Consider the following 26,099-nt stretch of genomic DNA (forward strand, 5'->3'; position numbering starts at 1 on the left):
AATACAAGAAAGGAACACCCACATGTGAGAATATTACAAACAGTACACCCCCTTGGGAAGGTGTATAGGGGTGAAGTGGAGATTTGAAACAGACGAGTGTTCCCTAAATTTATTTTCCAGGAATGGATTAAGTGTACTATGGGGGGGAATGAAAATTGCTATTTTAATACTGATATGCCAATTCCCAGAGTATAGCCGAAAGTAAAAATGATGCCCGCCCCAAACCCTATGCTCTGAGGCATCATTCTGAAAATGTGATGTGTGTGGCCGTCCCTAACCTGTTACCTCAAATGCACACCCCACTCAGGTGGGGAAAGAGCACTGCGCATTTGAGGCAACTGCAAACCCCCAATGCTGTTGACTCTGTGTCCCATGACCCTTTTTATCTGGGGTACTGGGATATAGTTTTTTTTTTTTTTTGGGGGGGGGGGGGGACGGTTTGGTTGTAAAATTTGGAAGACAATGTACTCTGGACTGGGGAATTAAAATCAGGGAAAATGATAAAAAAAAAAATTGTGATCCAAGGAAGTGTGATACTCCCTGAAGCAATTTTTAATGCAGAGGCCCGGCTGATCGGGGCAAGTGTCACACTGAGTTGTGGTGTCCTTCTGAATCCCCCTCCTGTGACACACTCTGCATTTTTTCTGGGATCGTCCCTTCTTTCCAGTGTGGGGAACCTCACCTGGAAAGTGTTGGCCGGGGGACGATCCCCAGAACTGAAGTTCCAGAGGTGCTCTGACCCGCTCCTTGGTGGTCACCAAAGATGAGGGCCTTTAGAACTACCTCTTCAAACTGCAGGAATGTCCCTGTGTTGCCAGCATACTGGGACAGTACAAAAGAGTTGTACATGGCAACCTGTACCATGTAGACTGCAACTTTTTTGTACCGTACCCGTGTTTTCCGCATGGCATCATATGGCTTGAGGACTTGATCAGAAAGATCAACTCCCCCCATATACCGATTGTAGTCCAGAATACAATCGGGCTTGAGGACCGATCCCGCGGTACCTCGCACAGGGACAGGGGTGCTGCCGTTCCCATGAATTGTGGTGAGCATAAGGACATCCCTCTTGTCCTTATACCTGACCAGCAACAGGTTTTCATGGGAAAAGGAACGGGACTCACCCCGGGGGATAGGAGCGTGTAGGGGATGGGCGGAAGGCCTCTTTGATTCTTCCGGACTGTCCCACAAGCGACCGTGGATCTGGCGGTGAGGGATGTGAAGAGAGGGATACTAATATAAAAGTTATCCACGTAAAGGTGGTAACCTTTATCTAGCAATGGGTGCAAAAGGCCCCAAACAATTTTCCCGGCAACACCCTTCTGGGGGTTCAAAGCGGGAATCTTGTCCCTCATACACTATAAACTTGCAAGTGTACCCGGAGGTACTCCCGCAAAGTTTATACATCTTCACGCCATACCACGCTTGCTAGGTAGGGATGTATTGCCGGAAGCTGAGTCTCCCCTTAAACCTCATGAGAGACTCATCAATAGCGACCTCCCGCCCCGGGACATAGGCCTCCCAAAATTTGTGGGGGACATGCCGCATTTTCAGCATAATGCAAACATTTCCGAATGGCCTCAAGCCGGGGACATGTCATGGTTATACTGAAGAGCGGGGTCTGGCAAAGGACGTCCCCACTCCAGTATTGCCAGACACTGGGTTTTTTAACTAGACCCTTATGCAGCACGAGGCCCCAAAAGGTCCTCATTTCGGCCACATTGACGGCGTACCATCCATTGGGTCTAGCTACAAATGAGCCTGGGTTTATGGCGACAAACTGTTGGGCCTACAGGTTCGTCTGGTCAACCATCAGATTGACAAAGTCGTCACTGAAAAAAAAACTGAAATAATCCATTTCAGTGAACCTGACAATGTCAATCTTGATTCCTGAGTTGCCAACAAACTCAGGAATCATGGGCTCGTGGTCCACTGGTGCAGACAGGTTCGCCGGTACGGGGCACCAGTGAACTTGGCTGGGGGCTTGACTAGTGTGAGCGCCAGGGGGACTCTAGCATGGGGCACAGGGTCAGGAGCAGAGGAGGTTTGTGGCCTTGGTGGTTCATCATCAGAAGATGAGGAGGATGAGGAAATAAGGAAGGTGGCATCTTCCTCGTCCTCTGAGACGCTTTCAGAGTCGGAGACAAGGAAGGCATATGCCTCCTCCGCTGAAAACACCCTGCGGGCCATTTCCCTACTCTAATGGGGGGTGAAGTGTATATATGTGGGGGGAAAAACGTTATTTGTGTATGTGCTGCATGTGGTGTGGGGCAATACTACCTCCCTAACCCGCCCTAACCTGCCCTAAACTAACTAACTAACCCACCCTAAGAACAAAAATATAAAAATAAAACCAAACAAAAAAACAGGAAAAAGAAACTTAAAAAAAAGACTTCTAGCGCAAAAAAACCCTATGCAAAAAATGCACCCCCCTGAACCCCCCAAAAAACGCTGATCAGTGATAAATCACTGACCGCTGTGGGGCAGGCCGCACACAGAGGTAAAGTCAGTCCACACAGTACAGGCCTGCTACTGGTGGCATGGACCGCCTATAGGTGCAAAAAATAAAAAAAGCCACTATAACAAAGCGCCTGCACCACAAAAAAAATGCTGATCAGTACTCTGGGACTGATCAGCGGCGGGTGGGCTTTAGCTAAAGGTGGCGGGCTGCTCTTTTATAGCTAAGAGGGCCCGGCCACACGTTTAGCAAAAAAAAAAAAAGGTTAACGCCCCCAAAAAATGATGGGGGCAGACTGCAGCGACCCTGTAGGGCCGGGATCACGCAGCTAAAGGTGCTGCGGATCTGCGGACACCTACAGTTGGTACGCTGAAAAAAGATAAAGGTCTGCGCCCCAAAAAAATGCTGGGGGCAGACCGCGGCGACCCTGTAGGGCCGGGGTCACACAGCTAAAGGTGCTACGGACCCACGGACACCTACAGATGGTGCGCCAAAAAATATTTTTTTTCTTTAACCCCTTAAGGACACAGCCCATTTTCACCTCTAGGACGCAGCCCTTTTTTGCACATCTGACCACTGTCACTTTAAACATTAATAACTCTGGAATGCTTTTACTTATCAATCTGATTCCGAGATTGTTTTTTCGTGACATATTCTACTTTAACATAGTGGTAAATTTTTGTGGTAACTTGCATCCTTTCTTGGTGAAAAATCCCAAAATTTGATGAAAAAATTGAAAATTTTGCATTTTTCTAACTTTGAAGCTCTCTGTTTGTAAGGAAAATGGATATTCCAAATATTATTTTTTTTGGATTCACATATACATTATGTCTACTTTATATTTTCATCATAAAATTGACATGTTTTTACTTTTGGAAGACACCAGAGGGCTTCAAAGTTCAGCAGCAATTTTACAATTTTTCACAAAATTTTCAAACTCGCTATTTTTCATGGACCAGTTCAGGTTTGAAGTGGATTTGAAGGGTCTTCATATTAGAAATACCCCATAAATGACCCCATTACAAAAACTGCACCCCCCAAAGTATTCAAAATGACATTCAGTAAGTGTTTTAACCCTTTAGGTGTTTCACAGGAAAAGCAGCAAAGTGAAGGAGAAAATTCAAAATCTTCATTTTTTACACTTGCATGTTCTTGTAGACCCAATTTTAGAATTTTTACAAGGGGTAAAAGGATAAAATTTATACTTGAATTTGTAGCCCAATTTCTCTCGAGTAAGCACATACCTCATATGTCTATGTAAATTGTTCGGCGGGCGCAGTAGAGGGCTCAGAAGCGAAGGAGCGACAAGGGGATTTTGGAGAGTACGTTTTTCTGAAATGGTTTTTTGGGGGCATGTTGCATTTAGGAAGCCCCTATGGTGCCAAAACAGCAAATAAAAAAAACATGGCATACCATTTTGGAAACTAGACCCCTTGAGGAACGTAAAAAGGAATTAAGTGAGCCTTAATACCCCACAGGTGTTTCATGACTTTTGCATATGTAAAAAAAAAAAAAAAAAATTTCACTAAAATGTGTGTTTCCCCCCAAATTTCACATTTTTGCAAGGGTTAATAGCAGAAAATACCCCCCAGAATTTGTAACCCCATCTCTTCTGAGTATGGAGGTACCCCATAAGTTGACCTGAAGTGCATTACGGGCGAACTACAATGCTCAGAAGAGAAGGAGTCATATTTGGCTTTTTGAGAGCAAATTTTGCTCGGGGGGCATGTCGCATTTAGGAAGCCCCTATGGTGCCAGGACAGCAAAAAAAAACGACATGGCATACCATTTTGGAAACTAGACTCCTTGAGGAACGTAACAAGGGATAAAGTGAACCTTAATACCCCACAGGTGTTTCACGACTTTTGCATATGTAAAAAAAATAATTTTTTTTTAACCAAAAATGCTTGGTTTAGCAAAAATTTAACATTTTTAAAAAAGGTAATAGCAGAAAATACCCCCCAACATTTGAAGCCCAATTTCTCCCGATTCAGAAGACACCCAATATGGGGATGAAAAGTGCTCTGCTGGCGCACTACAGGTCTCAGAAGAGAAGGAGTCACATTTGGCTTTTTGGAAGCAAATTTTGCTCGGGGGGCATGCCGCATTTAGGAAGCACCTATGGTGCCAGGACAGAAAAAAAAAACACATGGCACACCATTTTGGAAACTAGACCCCTTGGGGAACGTAACAAGGGGTAAAGTGAACCTTAATACCCCACAGGTGTTTCACGACTTTTGCATATGTAAAAAAAAAAAAATATTTTTTTACACTAAAATGCTTGTTTTCCCCCAAATTTTACATTTTTACAAGGGATAATAGCAGAAAATAACCCCCAAAATTTGTAACCCCATCTCTTCTGAGTATGGAAATACCCAATAAGTGGACGTGAAGTGCACTGGGGGCGAACTACAATGCTCAGAAGAGAAGGAGCATCATTGAGCTTTTGGAGAGAGAATTTGGCCATGTGCATTTCCAAAGCCCCCCGTGGTGCCAGAACAGTGGACTCCCCACATGTGACCCCATTTTTAAAACTACACCCCTCACGGAAGGTAATAAGGGGTGCAGGGAGAATTTACACCCCACTGGCATTTGACGGATCTTTGGAACAGTGGGCTGTGTAAATTAAAAATTTTATTTTTCATTTTCACAGACCCCTGTTTCAAAGATCTGTCAGACACCTGTGGGGTGTAAATGCTCACTGTACCCCTTGTTACATTCCGTGAGGGGTGTAGTTTCCAAAATGGGGTCATATGTGGGTATTTATTGTTTTGCACTTATGTCAGAACCGCTGTAAAATCAGCCACCCCTGTGCAAATCACCAATTTAGACCTCAAATTTACATGGTGCACTCTCCCTTCTGAGCCTTGTTGTGCGTCCCCAGAACACTTTGCGCCCACATATGGGGTATTTCTGTACTCAGGAGAAAATGCGTTACAAATTTTGGAGGCTTTTTTTCTTTTACCGCTTGTGAAATTTTAAAGTATGGGGCAACACCAGTATGTTAGTGTACAAAAATGTTTTTTTTTTACACTAACATGCTGGTGTAGACCCCAACTTTACCTTTTCATAAGGGGTAAAAGGAGAAAAAGCCCCCCAAAATTTGTTAGGCAATTTCTCCCGAGTACGGCGATACCCCATATGTGGCCCTAAACTGTTGCCTTGAAATACGCCAGGGCTCCAAAGTGAGAGCGCCATGCACATTTGAGGCCTAAATTAGGGATTTGCATAGGGATGGACATAGGGGTATTTTACACCAGTGATTCTCAAACAGGGTGCCTCCAGCTGTTGCTAAACTCCCAGCATGCTTGGACAGTCAATGGCTGTCCGGAAATGCTGGGAGTTTTTGTTTTGCAACAGCTGGAGGCTCCGTTTTGGAAACACTGCTGTAGGATACGTTTTTCATTTTTATTGGGGGGGAAGGGGTGGTGGTGGGGGGGGGGGGCAGTGTACGTGTGTATATGTAGTGTTTTACTCTTTATTTTATGTTAGTGTAGTATAGTGTTTTTAGGTTACATTCACACTGACGGCGGATTACACTGAGTCTCCCGCTAGGAGTTTGAGCTGCGGCTGCTGCAGCTCAAACCTGAAGCAGGGAATTCACTGTAATCCGCCGCCAGTGTGAATGTAACCTGTACATTCACATGGGAGGGGGGGGGGGGGCAAAACTACAACTCCCAGCATGCACTGACAGAACGTGCATGCTGGGAGTTGTAGTTTTGCAACAGCTGGAGGCACACTGGTTGGAAAATACTGAGTTAGGTAATAGAACCTATTTCCTAACTCGGTATTTCCCAACCAGTGTGCCTCCAGCTGTTGCAGAACTACAACTCTCAGCATGTACTGATTGCCAAAGAGAATGCTGGGAGATGTAGTTATGCAACAGCTGGAGGCACGCAAGTACAACTCCCAGCATGCCGAGACAGCCATTTGCTGTTCCTGAATGCTGGGAGTTGTAGTTTTGCAAGATTTAGAGGGGTTCAGGCTGGAGATCACTGACAGTGGTCTCTAAACTGTGGCCCTCCAGATGTTGCAAAACTACAAATCTCAGCATGCTAAGACAGCAAACTGCTGTCTGAGCATGCTGGGACTTGTAGTTTTGTAATATCTGGAGGGCTACAGTTTAGAGACCACTGTCAGTGATCTCTAGCCTGAACCCCTCTAAATCTTGCAAAACTACAACTCCCAGCATGCCAACACAGCAAACAGCTGTCAAGGCATGGTGGGAGTTGTAGTTTTGCAACATCTGGAGGGTGACAGTTTAGAGACCACTCTCTAAACTGTCGCCCTGCAGATGTTGCTAGGCAACAGACTATGGACACGCGGCGCCATACTCACCTCCACTGCCGCCGTGATCACAGCCGCCGCCGCCGCCGCTACTACACGGTTCCCCCCCGCTGTGCCCGGACACCGATGGGCGGGCATAGCGGGGGGAACCGAACTTTAACCCCCCCCGCCCCCAGTCTGCTATTGGTCGGCCTCTCCGCCGATCAATAGCAGGGATAGGAGGGGTGGCAACCCTGCCACCTCACTCCTATCTCTTCAGGGGGGATCGAGGGTGTCTTGGACACCCCCGATCCCCCTTATTTTATCGCGGCGCCGCGATTGATGGGCAGGGGGAGAGCGCTCCCCCTGCAAACACCATAGATGCCGTAATCAGACTGATCACGGCATCTATGGGGTTAATGCTGCCGGGACCGGCGCGATCGCGGCCCCGGCAGCTGCGGTGGGACTCCGGCTGTGATTGACAGCTGAGTCCCACCCGCGATCTCCTGCGCTGCCCGCGGCAGAGCAGGAGATCGCTTGGACGTATGCATACGTCCATTTGCGCAAACGTGTAATTCGCCTGGACGTATGCATACGTCCAATAGCGGGAAGGGGTTAACCCTTAACTGTCCCTACCTAATCCACTGCTTTCCCTGACTGCTTTCTGTGCCAAGGGGCCACAGGAAGAGGGCAAGGGGGCTCTTTTTTGCACTGAGGGGGGAGATGGCAGAATGGGACTCCGTCCTGCACACCAGATGGTGGGCAGAACGGAGCAGCGTGCTCCTGCACCCACCTCACCCCTCCCTATACTGCAGTGATTGGTGCAGTCACTACGGCTGCCCAATTTCTGCTGTACAGGGGGTTGCAACAGTGCCGCCCCCCAGTACTGTGCGGATGATGATTGGTGGTGTATATTACACCACCGATCATCATCATTATCCGGGTCATCGGGTCACATGTGACCCAGATGACCCGGAACCGCCGCAGACCGCCGGTTAGTATTTAGATATGGGGGATCCTCAGGACCCCCCTCGGCACTCTGCCGGGATGCCTGCTGAATGATTTCAGCAGGCATCCTGCTATGATCCCCGCCCGGCGAGCAGCAGCGAACGGAATCGCAGCAAATCAATGGTCTGTATTGAATGGCGATTTGCGGCGATCGCTGATATGGGGGGACCTAGGCGATATGCCGGGATGCCTGCTGAACGATATCAGCAGGCATCCCTGTCCGGTCCCTGCCCGGCGAGCGGCAGGGGCCGGAGGAACGCAGGGTGTACCCATACGCCCTGAGTCCTTAAGGACTCAGAAACGGGGGCGTATAGATACGCCCTGCATCCTTAAGGGGTTAAGGACTCAGGGTTTCTCCGTTTTAGTACTTTAGTTTTTTCCTCCTTACATTTTAAAGATCATAACCCTTTCAGTTTTTCACCTACAGACCCATATGATGGCTTGTTTTTTGCGCCACCAATTGTACTTTGTAATGACATCAGTCATTTTACTAAAACCCCAAAAAAAATTTGTGAGACAAAATAAAGTTAAAAAAAACATCATTTTGTAACTTTTGGGGCTTTCTGTTTCTACGCAGTGCACTTTTTGGTACAAATAACACCTTATCTTTATTCTGTAGGTCCATGCAATTAAAATTATATAACTTGATAGGTTTGATTTTGTTTTACTTCTGGTGAAAATTATAACAGTTTGCACGAAAATTAGTATGTTTAAAAATGTCTTCTTCTGACCCCTTTTACTTTTTTATTTTTCCACATACAGGGATGTATGAGGGCAAATTTTCTTCATCTGAAGTTATTATCGGTACCATTTTTGTTTTGATGGGACTTTTTGATATAATTTTTATAAATTTTTATATGGTATACAAAGTGACCGTAAATGCGCAATTTTGGACTTTGGAATATTTTTACGAGTACGCCATTGACCATGCAGTTTAATTAACATTATATATATTTTTTTATAGTTCGGACATTTATGCACGTGGCAATACCACATATGTTTATATTTATTTTTGTTTACATATATATTTTTTTTTATGGGAAAAGGGGGGTGATTCAAACTTTTATTAGGGAAAGGGTTAAATCACATTTATTGTTTTTATTTATTTATTCTTGTTTTTCCTTCTTTTTACACATTTATAGCCCCCATAGGGAACTATAACATGCAATCTTCTGATTGCAGGCACTGATCAATGATATGCCATAGCATTAATAAGTGTTATCGGCGCTCCATTGCTCCAGCCTGGATCTCAGGCATGGAGCAATCAAGTGACAATCGGACGCCGAGGAGGTGATCCCGATCAGCCCAACTGAGCTGCCAGGAAGCATTTTTTTTCATTTAAGAAACGTCGATCAACTTTGATCGCCACATCTAAAGGGTTCATACCAGCATCACCGCGATCCGTTTAGTTTTATTTTTTTAGTTCTTTATTTTTATAAATGTTAACACTTAAATTCAATACAAATTATTGTGCATTAACTAATTACATAAATAGACATATTGCATAACTCCCCACCCATCCCATACCTCCCCTCCTGCGTGGGAGCAAAGAAAAAAAAAAAAAGGACTCAAGTACTATATACCTCTTTCCCCTTAATGTAATACAATATAATATTACCACAGTCCCACGACTTATCAAATTATTTTAATTTCTTCCTCGAGTCCCCCACTCTAAATCTTAAAGAGCCCAGTATTACATTATTCAAAACTCTTTCCCATGTGGGATCGTCTACCTGACCTGTCTCACTTTCCCATTTAACTTTAATTTGATCTTAAATATATTTCTAAGGGACTTCTTAGTGCTCTGTGACTGCATAATAAAAGGGAAACGTTTATGTGTACCTATATGAAACTTATCTCTATCTCTTGTGTTTTTATCTGCTTCTTGTAGATTTTTTTAAAAAAATGTCCCTTTTTCCTCAATTTTAAACTCCAACCTCAAAGTCTCAAAGTTCCCTTGAAAATATAGTTGATAAACAAATTTAATACCTAATTGTGACCAAAATTGCCATTCCAGATAGTGTAGTTTATAATTTAGTGCTTGTACCTGTGTTTCATGGTGGTCTTGCAAGTCTTCTGTGAATTTTTGCCCCAATATTTATTTTTAACAGCATACAAAATGAGTAATGTTCAGGTTGCAGTGCGGCCCGAGACATTACATAACTAGTCAGGTGTTCAGAGGGAGCCTGTCTTTGCTTCAATGGGTGGAGCCACTGCTGGGTAAGAGGGAGATTATTCTGCAAAAATTGTAGTTTTGCAACAGCTTGAGGCACCTGGTCAGAAAACACTGGTCTAGTGCATGAAAAGGATCACAGGTGTGTTTCAATGGGTGGGGTGGCTGATGTGTGGGAGGCAGAAAAGTGACCTCACACTTACAAATGAGGAATCATGGAACTTGAAGTTTAATGGAACTAACTCCAATAGGAGATAGCCAGTTGACAAAAAGATAGCCTTAGTATTATGGTAATCTCACATCATAGCCATTTAGCCCCAAGACAAGCGCAGATCCTTCCTAAGCATGTCCATTACTGTCTGTCAGGTAAGTACTAAAATCACTTTATGGTGGATAACCCCCTTTAATGCAAGGCAAGATTGGTATATATTATTTAAAGCCATTGATGCTCTCTGTCATGTATTACATCTGGCTAATGCAAGAGGGACCTGAAAGGGAAAACGAACCCCAAACAAGTTGTGGCAAAATGTCTAAGCTTTAATGGAAATCTGTCATCAGTGTCACCCGCATTAACCTGTTGGTACAGATAGGTAATGCAGGTGACACTGATGACAACGATACTTACCTGGTCCTGTTCCATGCTCGGGCAGCGATAATGTCACTAATCTCCACCCATGCCCTGGAACGGAAGATATAGGATATAATATTGCAGGAGAACGGAGCACGGAATGGAGCCAGATAAGTATCAGTGTCACCAGCACTCCCTGTTTGTACCAACAGGTTAGTGCAGGTGAAACTGATGAAAGATTTACTTTAATTTAGGACATGATAAGTAGAGCATTGCATTTGCCACCTTTTTCAGTGTTCAATTTGTACCTCCAGATTAAGTAGAATGGTCATAACAAAATCAGCTAATTTTTCTGCAAAAACAGCTTTACTGTTTGAGGTAGACATGATTTACAGTCAATCATTTTTAGCTATGAAAGTGCTGATGTGCGTCACATTTATGAAATCTGAAATATAAAAGCAACAAAAAGGCGCTCTCTGTGGAAAATCACACGTGCTGGATGGTAATTATACAGAGGGGGGCACAATGGTCGCTTACCCGCTCCGGTTGCGTATCGGCATACACAACAATGGACAGCACGTAATGAATGACAAAATATTCATGGACCCATCTGCAGCCTTCCCGTGAAGACCATGAAACTTCGGAGAGAATGGGAATTTTCGTGGCGCTGATCGGGGAGAAGTCAATCACGGTGCGTACATCAAGATAAAATTCCTTTAATGGTTAAGGTGCAACGCGTTTCACTGCGCCTGCTTCTCCCCGATCAGCGACATGAAAATTCGCGGTCTCTCCGAAGTTCCATGGTCACATTTATGAAATGGCACAGAGCATATGATAAATTAGTCTGAGCAATAGACAGCTCGGGCAAATTACCTCAGCACAGTCAATTTCAAAAGTGTCTGTGTTATGTGCTGTGTGTTGCTGTATTGCACTGCTGACCCTCTCCTGACCCCTATAACTTTTTTATTTTTCCATATATGGGACTGTATGAGGGCTTATCTTTTGCGCCATAATCTTTCGTTTTTAATGGTACCACTTTTGTGTATATGTTTTGGTCACTTTTTTATGTTTTTTTTGGGGGGATGGGATTTTACCATAAATCTGCAATTTTGGACTTTGGTAATTTTTTTACATTTATTTTAATAGTTCAGCCATTTCCACATGTAACAATACCAAATATGTTTATTTATTTAATTGTTTTAAAAAATTTTGTTTGCAAAATGGGTAATTTATTTTTTGGGGGGCAAGGGAAGAAGCTTATTCACATTTATTAAAACTTTTTTCGCTTTCTGAAGTCATGGCATGCTGGGAGTTGTAGTTGTGTACAATATAGAGAGACATATGTTAGGGCAGCAAGCCCCAACCAATGACTCTCCAGCTGTTGCAAAACTACAACTTCCAGCTTGTCCTAACTGTCAAGTAGGGTACACGATTTGGGGAAAATGTGCGATTGTGATTACAGATGTAAATATTGCGATTTCGATATGCAATTTCAATATAATAAACAAATTGTGAAATTCCCCAATTTCATGTCCAGTCCCCCCATTTCACATCTATCTCCCCATTTCATGTCCACCGTCCATTTCACATTCCCCCTATTTCTCTCCCCCTCCCCCAGTTTGCATCTCCCCCATTTCATGTTCATCCCCCATTTCACATCCCCCTCTCTCATTTCATGTCTATCCCCCACTTCACATCTCCTCTATTTCACATCCACCCCCCCCCATTTAACATCTCCCCCATTTCATGTCCACACCCCCATGTCACATCTCATCCCCCCCTATGTCACATCTCATCTCCCCATGTCACATATCCCCCTCCATGTCACATATCATCTTCCCCATTTCACATCTCTCCCCCCCCATGTCCCATCTCCCCCCCATTTGACATATCCCCATCCGTCACATCTCTCCCCCATGTCACATATCATCTCCCCCATGTCACATATCCCCCTCCATGTCACATCTCTCCCCCATGTCACATCTCATCTCCCCCATGTCACATCTCATCTCCCCCATGTCACATATCCCCCTCCATGTCACATCTCTCCCCCATGTCACATCTCATTCCCCCCATGTCACATCTCATCCCCCCCATGTCACATCTCATCTCCTCCATGTCACATCTCTCCCCCATGTCACATGTCATCTCCCCCATGTCACATCTCTCCCCCATGTCACATATCATCTTCCCCATTTCACATCTCCCCCCATGTCACATATCATCTCCCCCCCCCCATGTGACATATTCCCCTCCATGTCACATCTCCCCCCCCATGTCACATCTGTCACCCCCAAAATGTCACATCTTTCCTCCATGTGGCATCTTTCCTTTCTTCTTTACATACAAGCAGCTTATAGGACCTTAGAGGCCAATCACTGGCCTGACATATGGCACTGCTACAACCACTAATTTGCTGAGCAGGGAAGGTCCTTAAATCAATCAGGAGGAGAAGACACTGGGACCGTCATCTGCAGCAGATCTACGAGGATCGGGGCTAGGCAAGCATAATGTTTTTTTTTTATGTTTCCCCCGCGCCCCTATTATTACTTAGCACAGTGTTTCTGAGCCAGGGTGACTCCAGCTGTTGCAAAACTACAACTCCCAGCATGTCTGGCTGCCGGTCATGCTGGGAGTTATAGTTTTGCAACTGCTGGAGGCACCCTGGTTGGGAAACACTAACCTAGCATTTCAATTTCGGCGGCGACTGGAGCCACAGCAGCCACACACAGGAGCCAGGCCAGTGTTGTGCTGCCCTACCACATGAAAATTGTTCAAAACTACAACTCGCAGCCTGGAGGGTTTGCGACTTTTCACACTAAAAATTCACAATAATAAATTCATGATCACTGCATCCACATATGGAGATTTCACTGTGAACAGTTATTTCTCTCCATTCAGCGGTGCAGTGCTTTGGCACAAAATTGCTTTGATAAATTCTCCCTATTTGTAAAGGAAATCTGTCATCAGTGTCACCTGCACTAACGTGTCTGTACCGACAGTTTAGTGCAGGTGACACTAATGACAGAGTGGTGTCAACGGGGTGCAATGCAGATGTTATAACCCAAGGGGCAGATGTTATTAACCCCTTCTTGTCGGGACGCCAGGGCGTGGTTTAGCCTTAACCACTGAAGATAATACCGCTGGCCCTGGGCTAGGCATGGGGGCAATGAAGACACCAACGCCAAGTTACGGACAAATGGGAGCTTTATTGAGGTTAGACAGATGACACAGTCTATGAAGTACAGCCAGAATTCCAAGGAGGTGACCAGTGACACAGGGGGACCTCATAAGGCTTGCTGGGACTTGCAGTAGGTAGAGAAACTTTAGTGCAGGCCACGGTGACTAGACAATTAACTTGACTGATGACTGACAAGACAATGACTTTTATCTTACTTGAGCTGACGTGTGGCTGCAGACTTTAGGCTTGAGGCCTCCAATGCTCTGGACACACTCTCTGAGACGACTGCACTGGACCTCAGAAACAAGAGAGAGAGAGACTGTAGCTCCACCCCTGGTTTTATAGGGGAGCTTAGTAAGGAGCCCATAGGTCATTTGGGGGGTCACCTGGTCACTAGTGCCTGGGTAACAATCACATGGTATAATATTTACAGTACAGTAGTAATACAAACATACAGTATATACCCACAGACAGTTTCTGGGGCATTTCAATCAACGTCCATATCCAGGTCTGAAATTAGTAATTTGATGCATATAAAGAGTCCTTGTAGCATAAAATGTCCATACACGCTCTGAACTATATGAAGACTTGTTAACCTTATAACTACTTAAGGGTATGACTCTAATACATTATACATGACAATTAGAGATGAGCGAAGTTACAGTGATTCGATTCGTCACAAACTTCTCGGCTCGGCGGTTGCTGACTTTAGCCTGCATAAATTAGTTCAGCTTTCAGGTCCTCCGGTGGGCTGGAAAAGGTGGATACAGTCCTAGGAGAGAGTCTACTAGGACTGTACCCATCTTTTCCAGTCCACTGGAACACCTGAAAACTGAACTAATTTATGCAGGCTAAAGACAGCAACTGCCAAGCTGAGAAGTTCTTGATGAATTAAATCACTGTAACTTCACTCATCTCTAATGACAATAAATACAACTGTAACTGATTGGACTGCAGGAGGCTTTTTACCCAATGCCTTGGCTACTGGGGTCCCTTGGTGGACACACTTCTCCCCAAAAATCTATGCATTACTAGACAACATTAGACATGAAACATTAAAAACATTTTGTGGACTGGTACTATGGTAAATGCTACAGCCCTAATGTGATTATAGCCATATGTGCACGACTTATCGTGGTGTCAGTGAAATGTGTAGCACAGGACTTTACATGGTATTTTAATCTTTATACCGGGCTGGAAGCTGGCCTTGAGTGGACTGTTGGGACCTACGCAGCACCACTTCTTGAGAACCAGGAATGCCCACTTCTTCGGGAGCTCTTAACACAATTGGAGTTGTCACAGGTTCTCCTTCATCGAATTCTGGAGGGGGAATCTGTTCTGGACTTTGGTCCATTGGCAGAGACACTGGTGAAACTGGTGATCTGGAAATTGGAGTGTAGACTGGCACCAACGGACTGCTGTGGTGACTAAGGTTGGTTGAACCTGTCCCAGGTTTGGCGTGATAAAGAAGACCACATCTGTAACCCAATTTCTCTCGAGTAAGGAAATACCTCATATTTGTGTGTCAAGTGCTCTGTGGGTGCACTACAAGGCTCAGAAGGGAAGGAGCAACAATGGAATTTTGGAGAGTGAGTTTTTCTGAAATGTTTTTTTTTTGGGGGGGGGGGGGGGTATGTCACATTTAGGAAGCCCCTATAGTGCCAGAACAGCAGAAAAAAAAAACACATGGCATACTATTTTGTAAACTATACCCCCCAATGAACGTAACAAGGGGTCCGCTGAGCCTTAACATCCCACAGGTGTTTGACGACTTTTCGTTAAAATCGGATGTGTAAATGAATGTATTTATTTTTTTCACAAAAATGCTGGTTTTCCCCCAAATTTTACATTTTTACAAGGGGTTATAGGAGAAAATGCCTCCCTAAAATTTGTAACCCCATCTCTTCTTAGTATGGAAACACCCCATGTGTGGACGTCAAGTGCATTGCGGGTGAACTACGATGCTCAGAAGAGAAGAAGTCACATTTGGCTTTTGGAAAGCAAATTTTGCTGAAATTGTTTTTGGGGGGCATGTTGCATTTAGGAAGCCCCTATGGTAACACAACAGCAAAAAAACACATGGCATCCTATTTTGAAACTACACCCCTCAAGGAACGTAACAAGGGGTACAGTGAGCCTTAACATCCCACAGGTGCTTGACAAATTTCTGCTAAAGTTGGACGTGAAAATGAAAAATTAGATTTTTTTTTCACTAAAATGCTGGTGTTTCCCCAAATTTTTCATTTTCACAAGGGGTAATTGGAGAAAAAGCTTCCCAAAATTTGTAATCCCATTTCTTCTGAGTATATTAATACCCCATATGTGGATGTAAAGTGCTCTGCGGGCGAACTACAATGCTCAGAAGAGGAGGAGCGCCATTGGGCTTTTGGTGAGAGAATTTGGTTGGAATAGAAGTGGGAGGCCATGTGTGTTTACAAAGAGTTTGTTACTTAACTCAGTGTTTCGCCACCAGTGTGCCTCCAGCTGTTGTACACTGGTTGAGGCACACTGGTTGCAAAACACTGAGTTAGGTAACAAACTCAATAACAACAATCAGCATGCATTGACAGCCGAAGGGCATGCTTAAAGTTTTAGTTTTGCAACAGCTGGAGGCACACTGCTACAACTCCCAGCATACCCTTTGGTAGTATGTGCATGTTGGGAGTTGTAGTTATGCAACAGCTGGATGCATACTTGTTCACAGAAAAAATGTGCCTCCAGCTGTTGCATAACTACAACCCCTAGCATGCACAGACTACCAAAGAGCATGCTGGGAGTTGTAGTTGGAACTCCAGCTGTTGCAAAACTACAACTCCCAGCATGCCCTTTGGCTTTGCATGCCGAGAGTTGTTGCTAAGCAACAGCAGGAGGTGAACAGGCCTCTCCTTTTGTTGTATCCTGCTGCCTGGAACGCCACTGCTGTATCCTGCCACCGGGACAGATCCTGCTGCTCCTGTCGCTGCCACCGATCCTGAGGGGACACCCGCCGGACCAGGGACAGGTAGGAGACCCTCACCGGTGCCAATGTCTGCTCCGATTGTTGTCCCCAGCAGGTCCGTGATTGATCAGTCGTTCCGACCGATCAATCACTTGATCGTGAGGCTCGGACTGCCCCATTCACCCTTTTTTTCTGGGTCACCGGGTCACCAGAGACCCGAATGACCCAGAATAACCGCAAATCGCCGGAAGAACGCAGGTCGTACCCATACGCCCTGAGTCCTTAAGGACTCGGAAACGGGGGCGTATGGATACGCCCTGTGTCCTTAAGGGGTTAACGCATACCACGACAACCTATTTGGAATAGTGATCCACCATAATGAGAGCATAAGGGTACCCGCCCGTGTAGGAGACAACTTGACATGGTCTAGTGTGACCAACTGATTAAGGCCTTTCACTCTGGATGGAATGGAGGGGTGCCCTTGCGTCCTTGCGCACATTCTTGGTGACGTTGCTGACTGCACACTCACTGCACCATTTTTCAATGTCACACTTTCCAATCCAGTAGAATCTTTGTCTGACAGTATCCTCGGTCTTGTGGACTCCAAAGTGTCCCGACTGATCATGGTATGCATTGAGGACCATTGCCGTGTCTCTTTGGGGTACCAGAATCTGATGAAGTCGATCACCAGAGACCGGATCCAAAAAAAATTCGTACAACAATCCCTTGTGCACGAACAGTCTCTTCCTCTGTTGTCACAGACGCTTCAACTCGTAGTCACACTGGGCCTGGTGTAGAAGGGTTGGTACCTTTTTCATCAGAAGGTAGTCCAACAGATCCCTTGCCCTACTTGAACTTGGGACAGGACAGCCCCCAGACCTTTGAAGCTGGCATCAGTATACAGCCGAAACGGTTTGTATACTGGATACATTGTAGTCTGGATACGCCAGGATAGGTGGTTTTGTCAGCAGATGTTTAAGAGCTCGGAACGCTGTTTCTTGCTCCTTGGCCCATTCAACAGGTAGTCTTCCAGTGTAGTTCTCCTTCGCCGCACCCCGCAGGAGAGCTGTGAGGGGTTCTGCAATCTGGGCAAAGTGGGGAATGAAGCGGCGGTAGTCGCCAGCAAATCCCAGGAAGCTCCTGATATCTTTCACAGTGTGCGGGGTAGGCCAGTTCTTGACAACATCCACCTTTTCAGGATTGGGCTGGACTCCCTCGGCGCTGACAACATGACCTAGGTAGTGTACCTGGGGTTTAAGCAAAGGACACTTTGACAGCTTGATATTCAGCCCATGCTTGATCAGGACTTGGAAGACGTCTGACAAATGACTGAGGTGCTCCTGGTAGGACTTGGAATACACAAGGACATTGTCCAGGTACAACAGGACACTTTGAAAATTCAGATGGCCCAGGCACCGCTCCATCAAACGCTGGAATGTAGCAGGGGAATTACATAGCAAAAAACGGCATACTCTTAAACTCGAAAAGTCTAATGGGTGTCTCAAAGGCAGTCTTCTCTCGGTCTTCCAAGGCCATGGGAACTTGACAATATCCACTGGTTAACTCTAGGGTGGAGAAGTAAGCAGCCGACCCAAGGGCTGTGAGTGACCCTTCGATTCTTGGCAGTGGATAAGCATCCTTATGTGTAACATTGTTCAGTTTCCTGTAGTTGACACAAAAGCGGATGGTTCTGTCTTTTTCTTGACCAGGATAAGTGCCATCTTATACATATCTGGCGTGACCGGACGGTGCTTTTCTTTGATAGGAGGACAGTTGCCTGTGAGGATGCTGTGTTGGATCATGGTCATATGCCCAAAATCAGTGGAGTGTTTGCTAAAAGCCTCATGGTACCTCTTGGCAACATTGATGACTCCATTGACTTGGTCCCTTGGGGTAGTCTTGTCTCCAACTTGGAGCTGTGCCCACCAAGAGGACTTGTACTGGATCCTTCAGCCACTTGGTCCGCATGCTGTCGGGCCACCTTGCGTTTTGTTAGGATGTCCTTTGACTCTATGAGGTACAACTGGGCAATTGGAGAGTATTTAGGCAATACAGTAGCAACATCAGACAGATTGCCTAATCAGACTGGGACTCTCCCGTTGGTAACTGTGACAAGGCTTCTCGCAGCTGGGACAAGGGGATGATCTTCCAGTTGCATAGGCTCCAGCAGGGCTTTACAGTCCTTGTTCTTTACATGCACAGCACCAGATAATGGTCTCTGTGTTGGGTTGTAAGGTCACCGACCTGATGTTTTGTACTCGCACTCTGCAGATTTCACCTTGCTTGTTGGCAAACTTCTTCTCTGCCTGTAGAACTTTCAAGTGGTGCTGCACAGCCCGCTGGTCTAAAGGAGACATGTAGGGGAGAGAGGCATGCAAAGCATCTACTATTTCAACAAAACTATTTTTCATAATTTTCATCCCCATTGTAAACTCAGCAGACCCCTTATCTGACACATTAGTTACAATCACTCCCTGCCCTCTAAATACATGCTCTCCCAACAGAATGATTGGCTCCCAATATCCATGTCTGAGTATTGGTTGCCCTTTACCTGCCACTACTATAAAGTCAACATCATCAGGCTCACACAATACACGAGCATCCCAATGCTTATAGAAAACATTTTGACCCTGTATCTATCAACGCCTCAGACTGTACACCTTCTACAACAATGTTTACATAGGGGCAGGACATAAAGTGCGTGTCCTGACTTAAGAGTTTTGACTGCTGGCTGTTTTCCTGGGGGCCAGTACTTGACCCCAGAGGGAATTCCGTTTAAACCCCAGCAGTGCATTGTCCAGTGTCCAGACTTGTTACAGTGAGTACAGAAGAGTCTATTACTCCCAGAATACTTAGTGGGTGAAGGAGCACAGTAACTGGCATTACATGGGGCAGGAGCAGAGGTGATTTCTCTAGGCAAGAATTGCTCACGGGAGAGTGAAGTAGGCCGGGTGACGAGCTCCCTGATAGCCTTAGTCAATTGTGCAATGCCTTGTTTAATACTTTGCAAGTCTGAATCCGTAGTGACTCACAGGGTTGCTTGGACTGCAGTCAGAACAGCTGAACAGGGCAGTTTAGGCCTGACCGTCGCCCCTGAGGGCTCCTGAGCAGGTGCAAGGGGAGTACAAACATCTATAGACTCAGTCTAGGACTCAATTACTTAAATAATTAGTCTTTAAAAGCAGAAAATGACATGGTGGGGTTTTGGACTGCTAACATTCTCAATTGGGATTTGTCCCACTTGTTATTGGCAAAAATTCACCAAACCCCAGGGCCTTATGGGTTCAGGTACTTGTTATTGGCCCCATCAATAAATCTGTCCATTATTATTTTATTGCCCTGCTCGAGAGTTATACCATCTAGTTTTTGGACAGTCTCTAGGGCATTCTGCAGGGCTAGAGCATATGCTCTTAAAGGGGTATTCCGGTGCTTAAACATCTTATCCCCTATCCAAAGGATAGGGGATAAGATGCCTGATCGCGGGAGTCCCGCGGCTGGGGACCCCCGGGATCATGCACGCGGCACCCCGTTTGTAATCAGTGCCCGGAGCGTGTTCGCTCCGGGTCTGATTATGGTCGACCGCAGGGCGGGCGGCGTGTGACGTCACACCTCCGCCCCCGTGTGACGTCACGCTCCGTCCCTCAATGCAAACCGACAGGAGGGGGCGTGATAGCTATCACGCCCCCTCCCGTAGGCTTGCATTGAGGGGCGGAGCGCGACATCACATGGGGGCGGAGGTGTGACGTCACACGCCGCCCGCCCTGCGGTCGACCATAATCAGACCCGGAGCGAACACGCTCCGGGCACTGATTACAAACGGGGTGCCGCGTGCATGATCACGGGGGTCCCCAGCTGCGGGACTCCCGCGATCAGGCATCTTATCCCCTATCCTTTGGAGAGGGGATAAGATGTTTAAGCACCAGAGTACCCCTTTAAGGTCTCATCTGGCTTTTGTCGCCTTTCATACAACAGGAGATGTACTTCTGATGGAAATACCTGCAACAGTCCTTTAAAGATCTGCTCTATAGTCACCTTCTCGGAGGCTGGCCGGATGCGGACTTCTTCTAACGCTGGTCCCTAGAGTTGTCCTGTGAGCAATTACACCTGTTGATTAGGAGGGAAAGAGTAAAAAAAAACAAATAAACTCTTTATCCTTTCTTTGTACTCCTTCAGGGTGAAGGGGTCTCCATTGTAGGTAGGGAGGACAGGGTTCCCCATGAATACCGGTGCAGACACTGGAACACCAGGACTGTTAATGTTGACTCTAGGCAGGGCTGGCAAGATCCTCCTGGCTGCTGGGGCAGGGGATGACCTCGCTGCTGGAGATGGAGGGGCACTGTCGCCTGGTTGATCTGGTTAGCTGGGTGCTAATATCTTATTGACTTTTTGAGTGCATTGTCACTTTAAGATGAATTGAGTGTTCTGTCACTTTAAGATGAATTGAGTGCGCTGTCACTTTAAGGTGAATTGAGTGCACTGTCACTTTAAGATGAATTTAGCGTGCTGTCACTTTAAGATGAATTGAGTGTGCTATCACTTTAAGATACTTGCTGAGGTGCTGCAGCGGCTTAGTCTTGGTTGGCGGATGCACTCTGAATGGCGCTTCCCCTCAATTTTGCAGGTACCTGGTAATACTGTTGGGCAGCAGGGGGTTAACGTGGCTAGTTACCGGCACCAGAGCCTGAATTCTGATGCCCGAGGGTATTTGCAGAGTCTGCGCTGCAGCGGGTTCCGGGTAGTAGACAGCAGAGCCGGACGCAGCCACCGGAACCTCCAATATGGCTTCGCTCAGGGGACTTCCTGTTTTGGTCCGGTCAACAAAGTCTTCACCTGTGTAACACAGGACGGCTTTTCGGTTCCTCCTCGCTGTGCTGAAGAGGTGTCACTGCTGGGGACTGACAGGGCTGAGCTGCGACCGCTCCCGCATGTGAGAAACACCAGACCAAGTTAACTCTTTCAGGTACTGACTCTTTACACTCCACAGTGGCAAAAAAATGTTTTTCTTTCACATCCCCAACTATTTCACAAGCGCCTCGGTTGAAACACGTTTCAATGACAACAGTCCCATACACTTTCTGACGCAAACGTCTGTTGCATCGGCATGCAATTTTTGCAGACAATATCGGACACAGTGCAGACTAGGGGGAAGGACTTTTAGCATATTGCACACACCCGTATCCTGTTCGTAGGATGCAAAAAGTTGTTGTGTCAGTGGGGTGCAATGCAAGGTAGATGTTATAACCTAAGGGGCAGATGTTATTAACCCCTTCTTGTCGTGAGGCCAGGTAGTGGTTTAGCCTTAACCACCTGAAGGTAATACCACTGGTCCTAGGCGGAGGGGTAATGTAGACACTGACGCCAAGTTACGGACAAATGGTAGCTTTACTGAGGTTAGACAGATGACACAGTCTATGAAGTACAGCCAGAATGCCAAGTAAGTGACCAGTGACACAGGGGGACCTCGCAGGCTTGCTGGGACTTGCAGTAGGTGGAGACACTTTTGTGCAGGCCACGGTGACTAGACAATTGACTTGACTGATGACTGACTTGTGACTGACAAAACGATGACTTTTAGCTTACTTGAGCTGACTTGTGGCTGCAGACTTTAGACTTGAGGCCTCCAATGCTCTGGACACACTCTCTGAGACGACTGCACTGGACCTCAGAAACAAGAGAGAGAGATGGTAGCTCCACCCCTGGTTTTATAGGTGAGCTTAGCAAATAGCCCATAGTCTCTTGGGGGGTCGCCTGGTCACTAGTGCCTCCTTGGTAACAATCCCATGGTATAATATTTAAAGTAACAGTACATTAGTAATACAAACATATATACAATAGGGGAAAACACATAAGTGGGCCCTGGGGACATGGAGGGACTCTGCCTGACAGGGCAGAAGAGGTACGGAGTAACACCATCCCGTACTGGGCCACCACAACAGATTTCCTTTCAAATTTCTAAACACATAAAATGCTATAGGATGGAATCTGAGACTTGGTTATCCAAATACAGAGATCTTTTAAGAGATCTTTTTATACCTAGGCCGGTAACCATGACAAGGAGGCATCCTCTACGTCTAGAGGAAATAAGGTTATATCATCATCATAGACAAAGATTCTTTACTGTAAAAGCAGTGAGACTATGGAACTCTCTTGCAAGTTCAGGGGGGCCTGGGTGTTTTTTCTGGAAAAATATAATATTACAGGTTATGGATACCAAATTTATGTGGATAGAACGTTAATCCTGGGATTTATTCTGATCCCCATATTGGAGTTGGGAAATTTTTTTTCCTGTCATGGGGCAATTGGCATCAGCCTCATGTTTTCTTTTTATCTGGATGAACAGATCTGGATCAACACAGTAGGGTTTTAGGTTGAACTTAATGGATTCTTGACTTTTTTCCAACCTTACAAACTATGTAACTTTGTAAATGAAATGCCCTTTTTGCTAATGTTATGACTTGTTAGCCATGCATTCTGTTCAAAACGTGATGGGGTAAAAAAAATGTTGCACCTTATTGTCAGTTGGATAACATATTCAAGCCTTCCACATACAGATGTATTATAGCCCTATTTCAATGCCTCTATTATAAATATCTGTGATTTTACTAAACTGGATTATTTTAGTGTTCCATAGTTATTTTAGTTCTGTTTTGTAGAACCACTTGGGTTCCAGATGTGGCAGAGGTATTACAGCAGAATAAAATGGGCTGACTGTGCTTTTTTCATTACCCTTAAATATTCTCTATCTTTCTCTAGGGAAGCAAAGAAAGATATCACTGGCAGAGCCAAAATGTCAAGCAAAGTGGAGTTGATGATATGGTGCTACTCTCCAAAATTACCGAGGATGCCATAGTGGAGAACCTCAAGAAAAGATACATGGATGACTACATTTTTGTATCCTTTTCATCGACATCCTGTTTGGGGATATCACCTTCTTAAGCTGTGCATGAAAACTTGACTAAAACATAACAACTTTCACAGAGGACAATTGTAAAAATTCTAGCTAGCACTCCTAGGATTCTTTTCAAATGGACCACATCCTCCATGTCACATCACCAACATAATGCTGTTTTATCACAAAAAATATAGACTATCTAAAGCGCCCACAATCAGAATCCACATAATAATAATTGATATAGTGTCAACAAATTACACAGCACTTTACAATTTTTAGGAGACAGACTCCACATTTCAGATAGCGGACTGACCGCGATGAAAAATATTTATATATAAAGGTGGGCAAGGTACGTGGCCATCACATAATCACTCGCAGAATTCAGTTTTTCTGAAATAAATGTAATTACATGAACCAGCAGCTTATCTCCTCTCTACTGATGAGTAGCTAGCTAACTGTGTGGGAGGGAGAAAGGAAGAGAGAAGCTGTGGTGAAGTGGAGTCCTTAAATGGACAAGACAGAGAAGAGAGGAAGGAAGAGGTAGCCCAGAGAAGCGGTTGCTGTTTCTGACACATCCAGCAGTCATACATGCTGTAAGTGCAGAAAGTATTGTATGTATAAATATGTATATTATTTGTTTATTTTATTTTTTTTCATTTCCTGCACACTTACCCAAAGATGGTTTGAGATCAAAGTGGGAACCCATAGTATAGATGGGTAACAAGCAACAAATACAAGTGTAAATTAAAATTTTAGCAGTCTCCATTTGTTTTTCAGTTAGGCTCCAAGGAAATGCAAGGATTTGGGATTATAAAGCTCACTACCACTCTAAGGCTGAGTTCACACAGTGGAATTTCCCCCCATAGATGAAATTCCGTAGTGTGCACTGTGCAGCGGAATCCCATTGCTGGCATTCTGCTGCACCAGAATTTCTGAGTGGAATTCCGCTTTGAAATTGCACTCAGAAATTCTATAGTGTGAAGCTAACCTAAGGGCTAATGCAATAGTACTTAAAAGGGTTGTTCTACCATTAACACTTATCCACTATCCAAAGATTGCAGGGCACAACTGCTGGGCCACCCCATGATACTCTTGTCTTGTATCCTGTGAAAAGGGTAATGGTGACACCTTTAAATAAAATACTGTCACGATGCCGGCTGGCAGGTAGTGGATCCTCTGTGCCAGAGAGGGATTGGCGTGGACCGTGCTAGAGGATCGGTTCTAAGTCACTACTGGTTTTCACCAGAGCCCGCCGCAAAGCGGGATGGTCTTGCTGCGGCGGTAGTGACCAGGTCGTATCCCCTAGCAACGGCTCAACCTCTCTGGCTGCTGAAGATAGGCGCGGTACAAGGGAGTAGACAGAAGCAAGGTCGGACGTAGCAGAAGGTCGGGGCAGGCAGCAAGGATCGTAGTCAGGGGCAACGGCAGGAGGTCTGGAACACAGGCTAGGAACACACAAGGAAACGCTTTCACTGGCACTAAGGCAACAAGATCCGGCGAGGGAGTGAAGGGGAAGTGAGGTGATATAGGGAAGTGCACAGGTGTAAACACTAATTGGAACCACTGCGCCAATCAGCGGCGCAGTGGCCCTTTAAATCGCAAAGACTCGGCGCGCGCGCGCCCTAGGGAGCGGGGCCGCGCGCGCCGGGACAGAACTGACGGAGAGCGAGTCAGGTACGGGAGCCGGGGTGCGCATCGCGAGCGGGCGCTACCCGCATCGCGAATCGCATCCCGGCCAGAGGCGGTATCGCAGCGCCCCGGGTCCGTGGAACCGACCGGAGCGCTGCAGTGAGAGGAGTGTAGCGAGCGCTCCGGGGAGGAGCGGGGACCCGGAGCGCTCGGCGTAACAGTACCCCCCCCCTTGGGTCTCCCCCTCTTCTTGGAGCCTGAGAACCTGAGGACCAGACTTTTGTCCAGGATATTGTCCTCAGGTTCCCAGGACCTCTCTTCTGGACCACAACCCTCCCAATCCACTAAAAAGAAGGTTTTCCCTCTGACCTTTTTAGATGCTAAAATTTCTTTGACGGAGAAGATGTCCGAGGAGCCGGAGACAGGAGTGGGGGGAACAGATTTGGGAGAGAAACGGTTAATGATAAGTGGTTTAAGAAGAGAAACATGAAAGGCATTAGGAATACGAAGAGAAGGAGGAAGAAGAAGTTTGTAAGAGACAGGATTAATCTGGCGCAAAATCTTGAAAGGACCAAGATAGCGTGGTCCCAACTTATAGCTAGGGACACGGAAGCGGACATATTTGGCGGAGAGCCATACCTTGTCTCCAGGGGAAAAAATGGGAGGAGCTCTTCTTTTCTTATCCGCGAATCTCTTCATGCGTGAAGAAGCCTGTAAGAGAGAATTTTGGGTCTCTCTCCATATGATGGAAAGATCACGAGAAATTTCATCCACAGCGGGCAGACCAGAGGGCAAGGGGGTAGGGAGGGGGGGAAGAGGGTGACGGCCGTACACCACGAAAAACGGGGATTTGGAGGAAGATTCAGAGATTCTGAAATTATACGAGAATTCGGCCCAAGGTAGAAGATCTGCCCAGTCATCCTGGCGGGAGGAAACAAAATGTCGTAAATAGTCACCCAAGATCTGGTTAATTCTTTCTACTTGTC

The 26,099-nt window shown here is 45.9% G+C and overlaps 1 protein-coding gene and 1 long non-coding RNA gene across 6 annotated transcripts in view; one reads left to right on the forward strand and one right to left on the reverse strand.

The window, feature by feature from the left end:
• The window catches only part of LOC130367791 (uncharacterized), a 104,521-nt gene that overhangs the window by 63,186 nt on the left and 15,236 nt on the right, over positions 1-26,099 (reverse strand). The gene's annotated exons all lie outside the window — the stretch shown is intronic.
• The window catches only part of LOC130367773 (unconventional myosin-If-like), a 180,814-nt gene that overhangs the window by 27,275 nt on the left and 127,440 nt on the right, over positions 1-26,099 (forward strand). The window contains exons 1-3 of one of the 5 annotated variants that reach the window (XM_056570565.1): positions 13,514-13,689; positions 22,195-22,300; positions 23,346-23,483. In XM_056570565.1, coding sequence (XP_056426540.1) covers positions 23,406-23,483 — 78 coding nt within the window. In that variant the 5' untranslated portion in view covers positions 13,514-13,689; positions 22,195-22,300; positions 23,346-23,405. Of the gene's footprint in view, positions 1-13,509; positions 13,690-13,768; positions 13,785-22,194; positions 22,301-23,343; positions 23,484-26,099 lie in introns of those variants that run through there. The other 4 variants (XM_056570554.1, XM_056570545.1, XM_056570573.1 and 1 more) reach the window with 4 other exon arrangements.

Source organism: Hyla sarda, chromosome 1, assembly GCF_029499605.1.
Source record: "Hyla sarda isolate aHylSar1 chromosome 1, aHylSar1.hap1, whole genome shotgun sequence".
NCBI classification, from domain to species: domain Eukaryota; kingdom Metazoa; phylum Chordata; class Amphibia; order Anura; family Hylidae; genus Hyla; species Hyla sarda.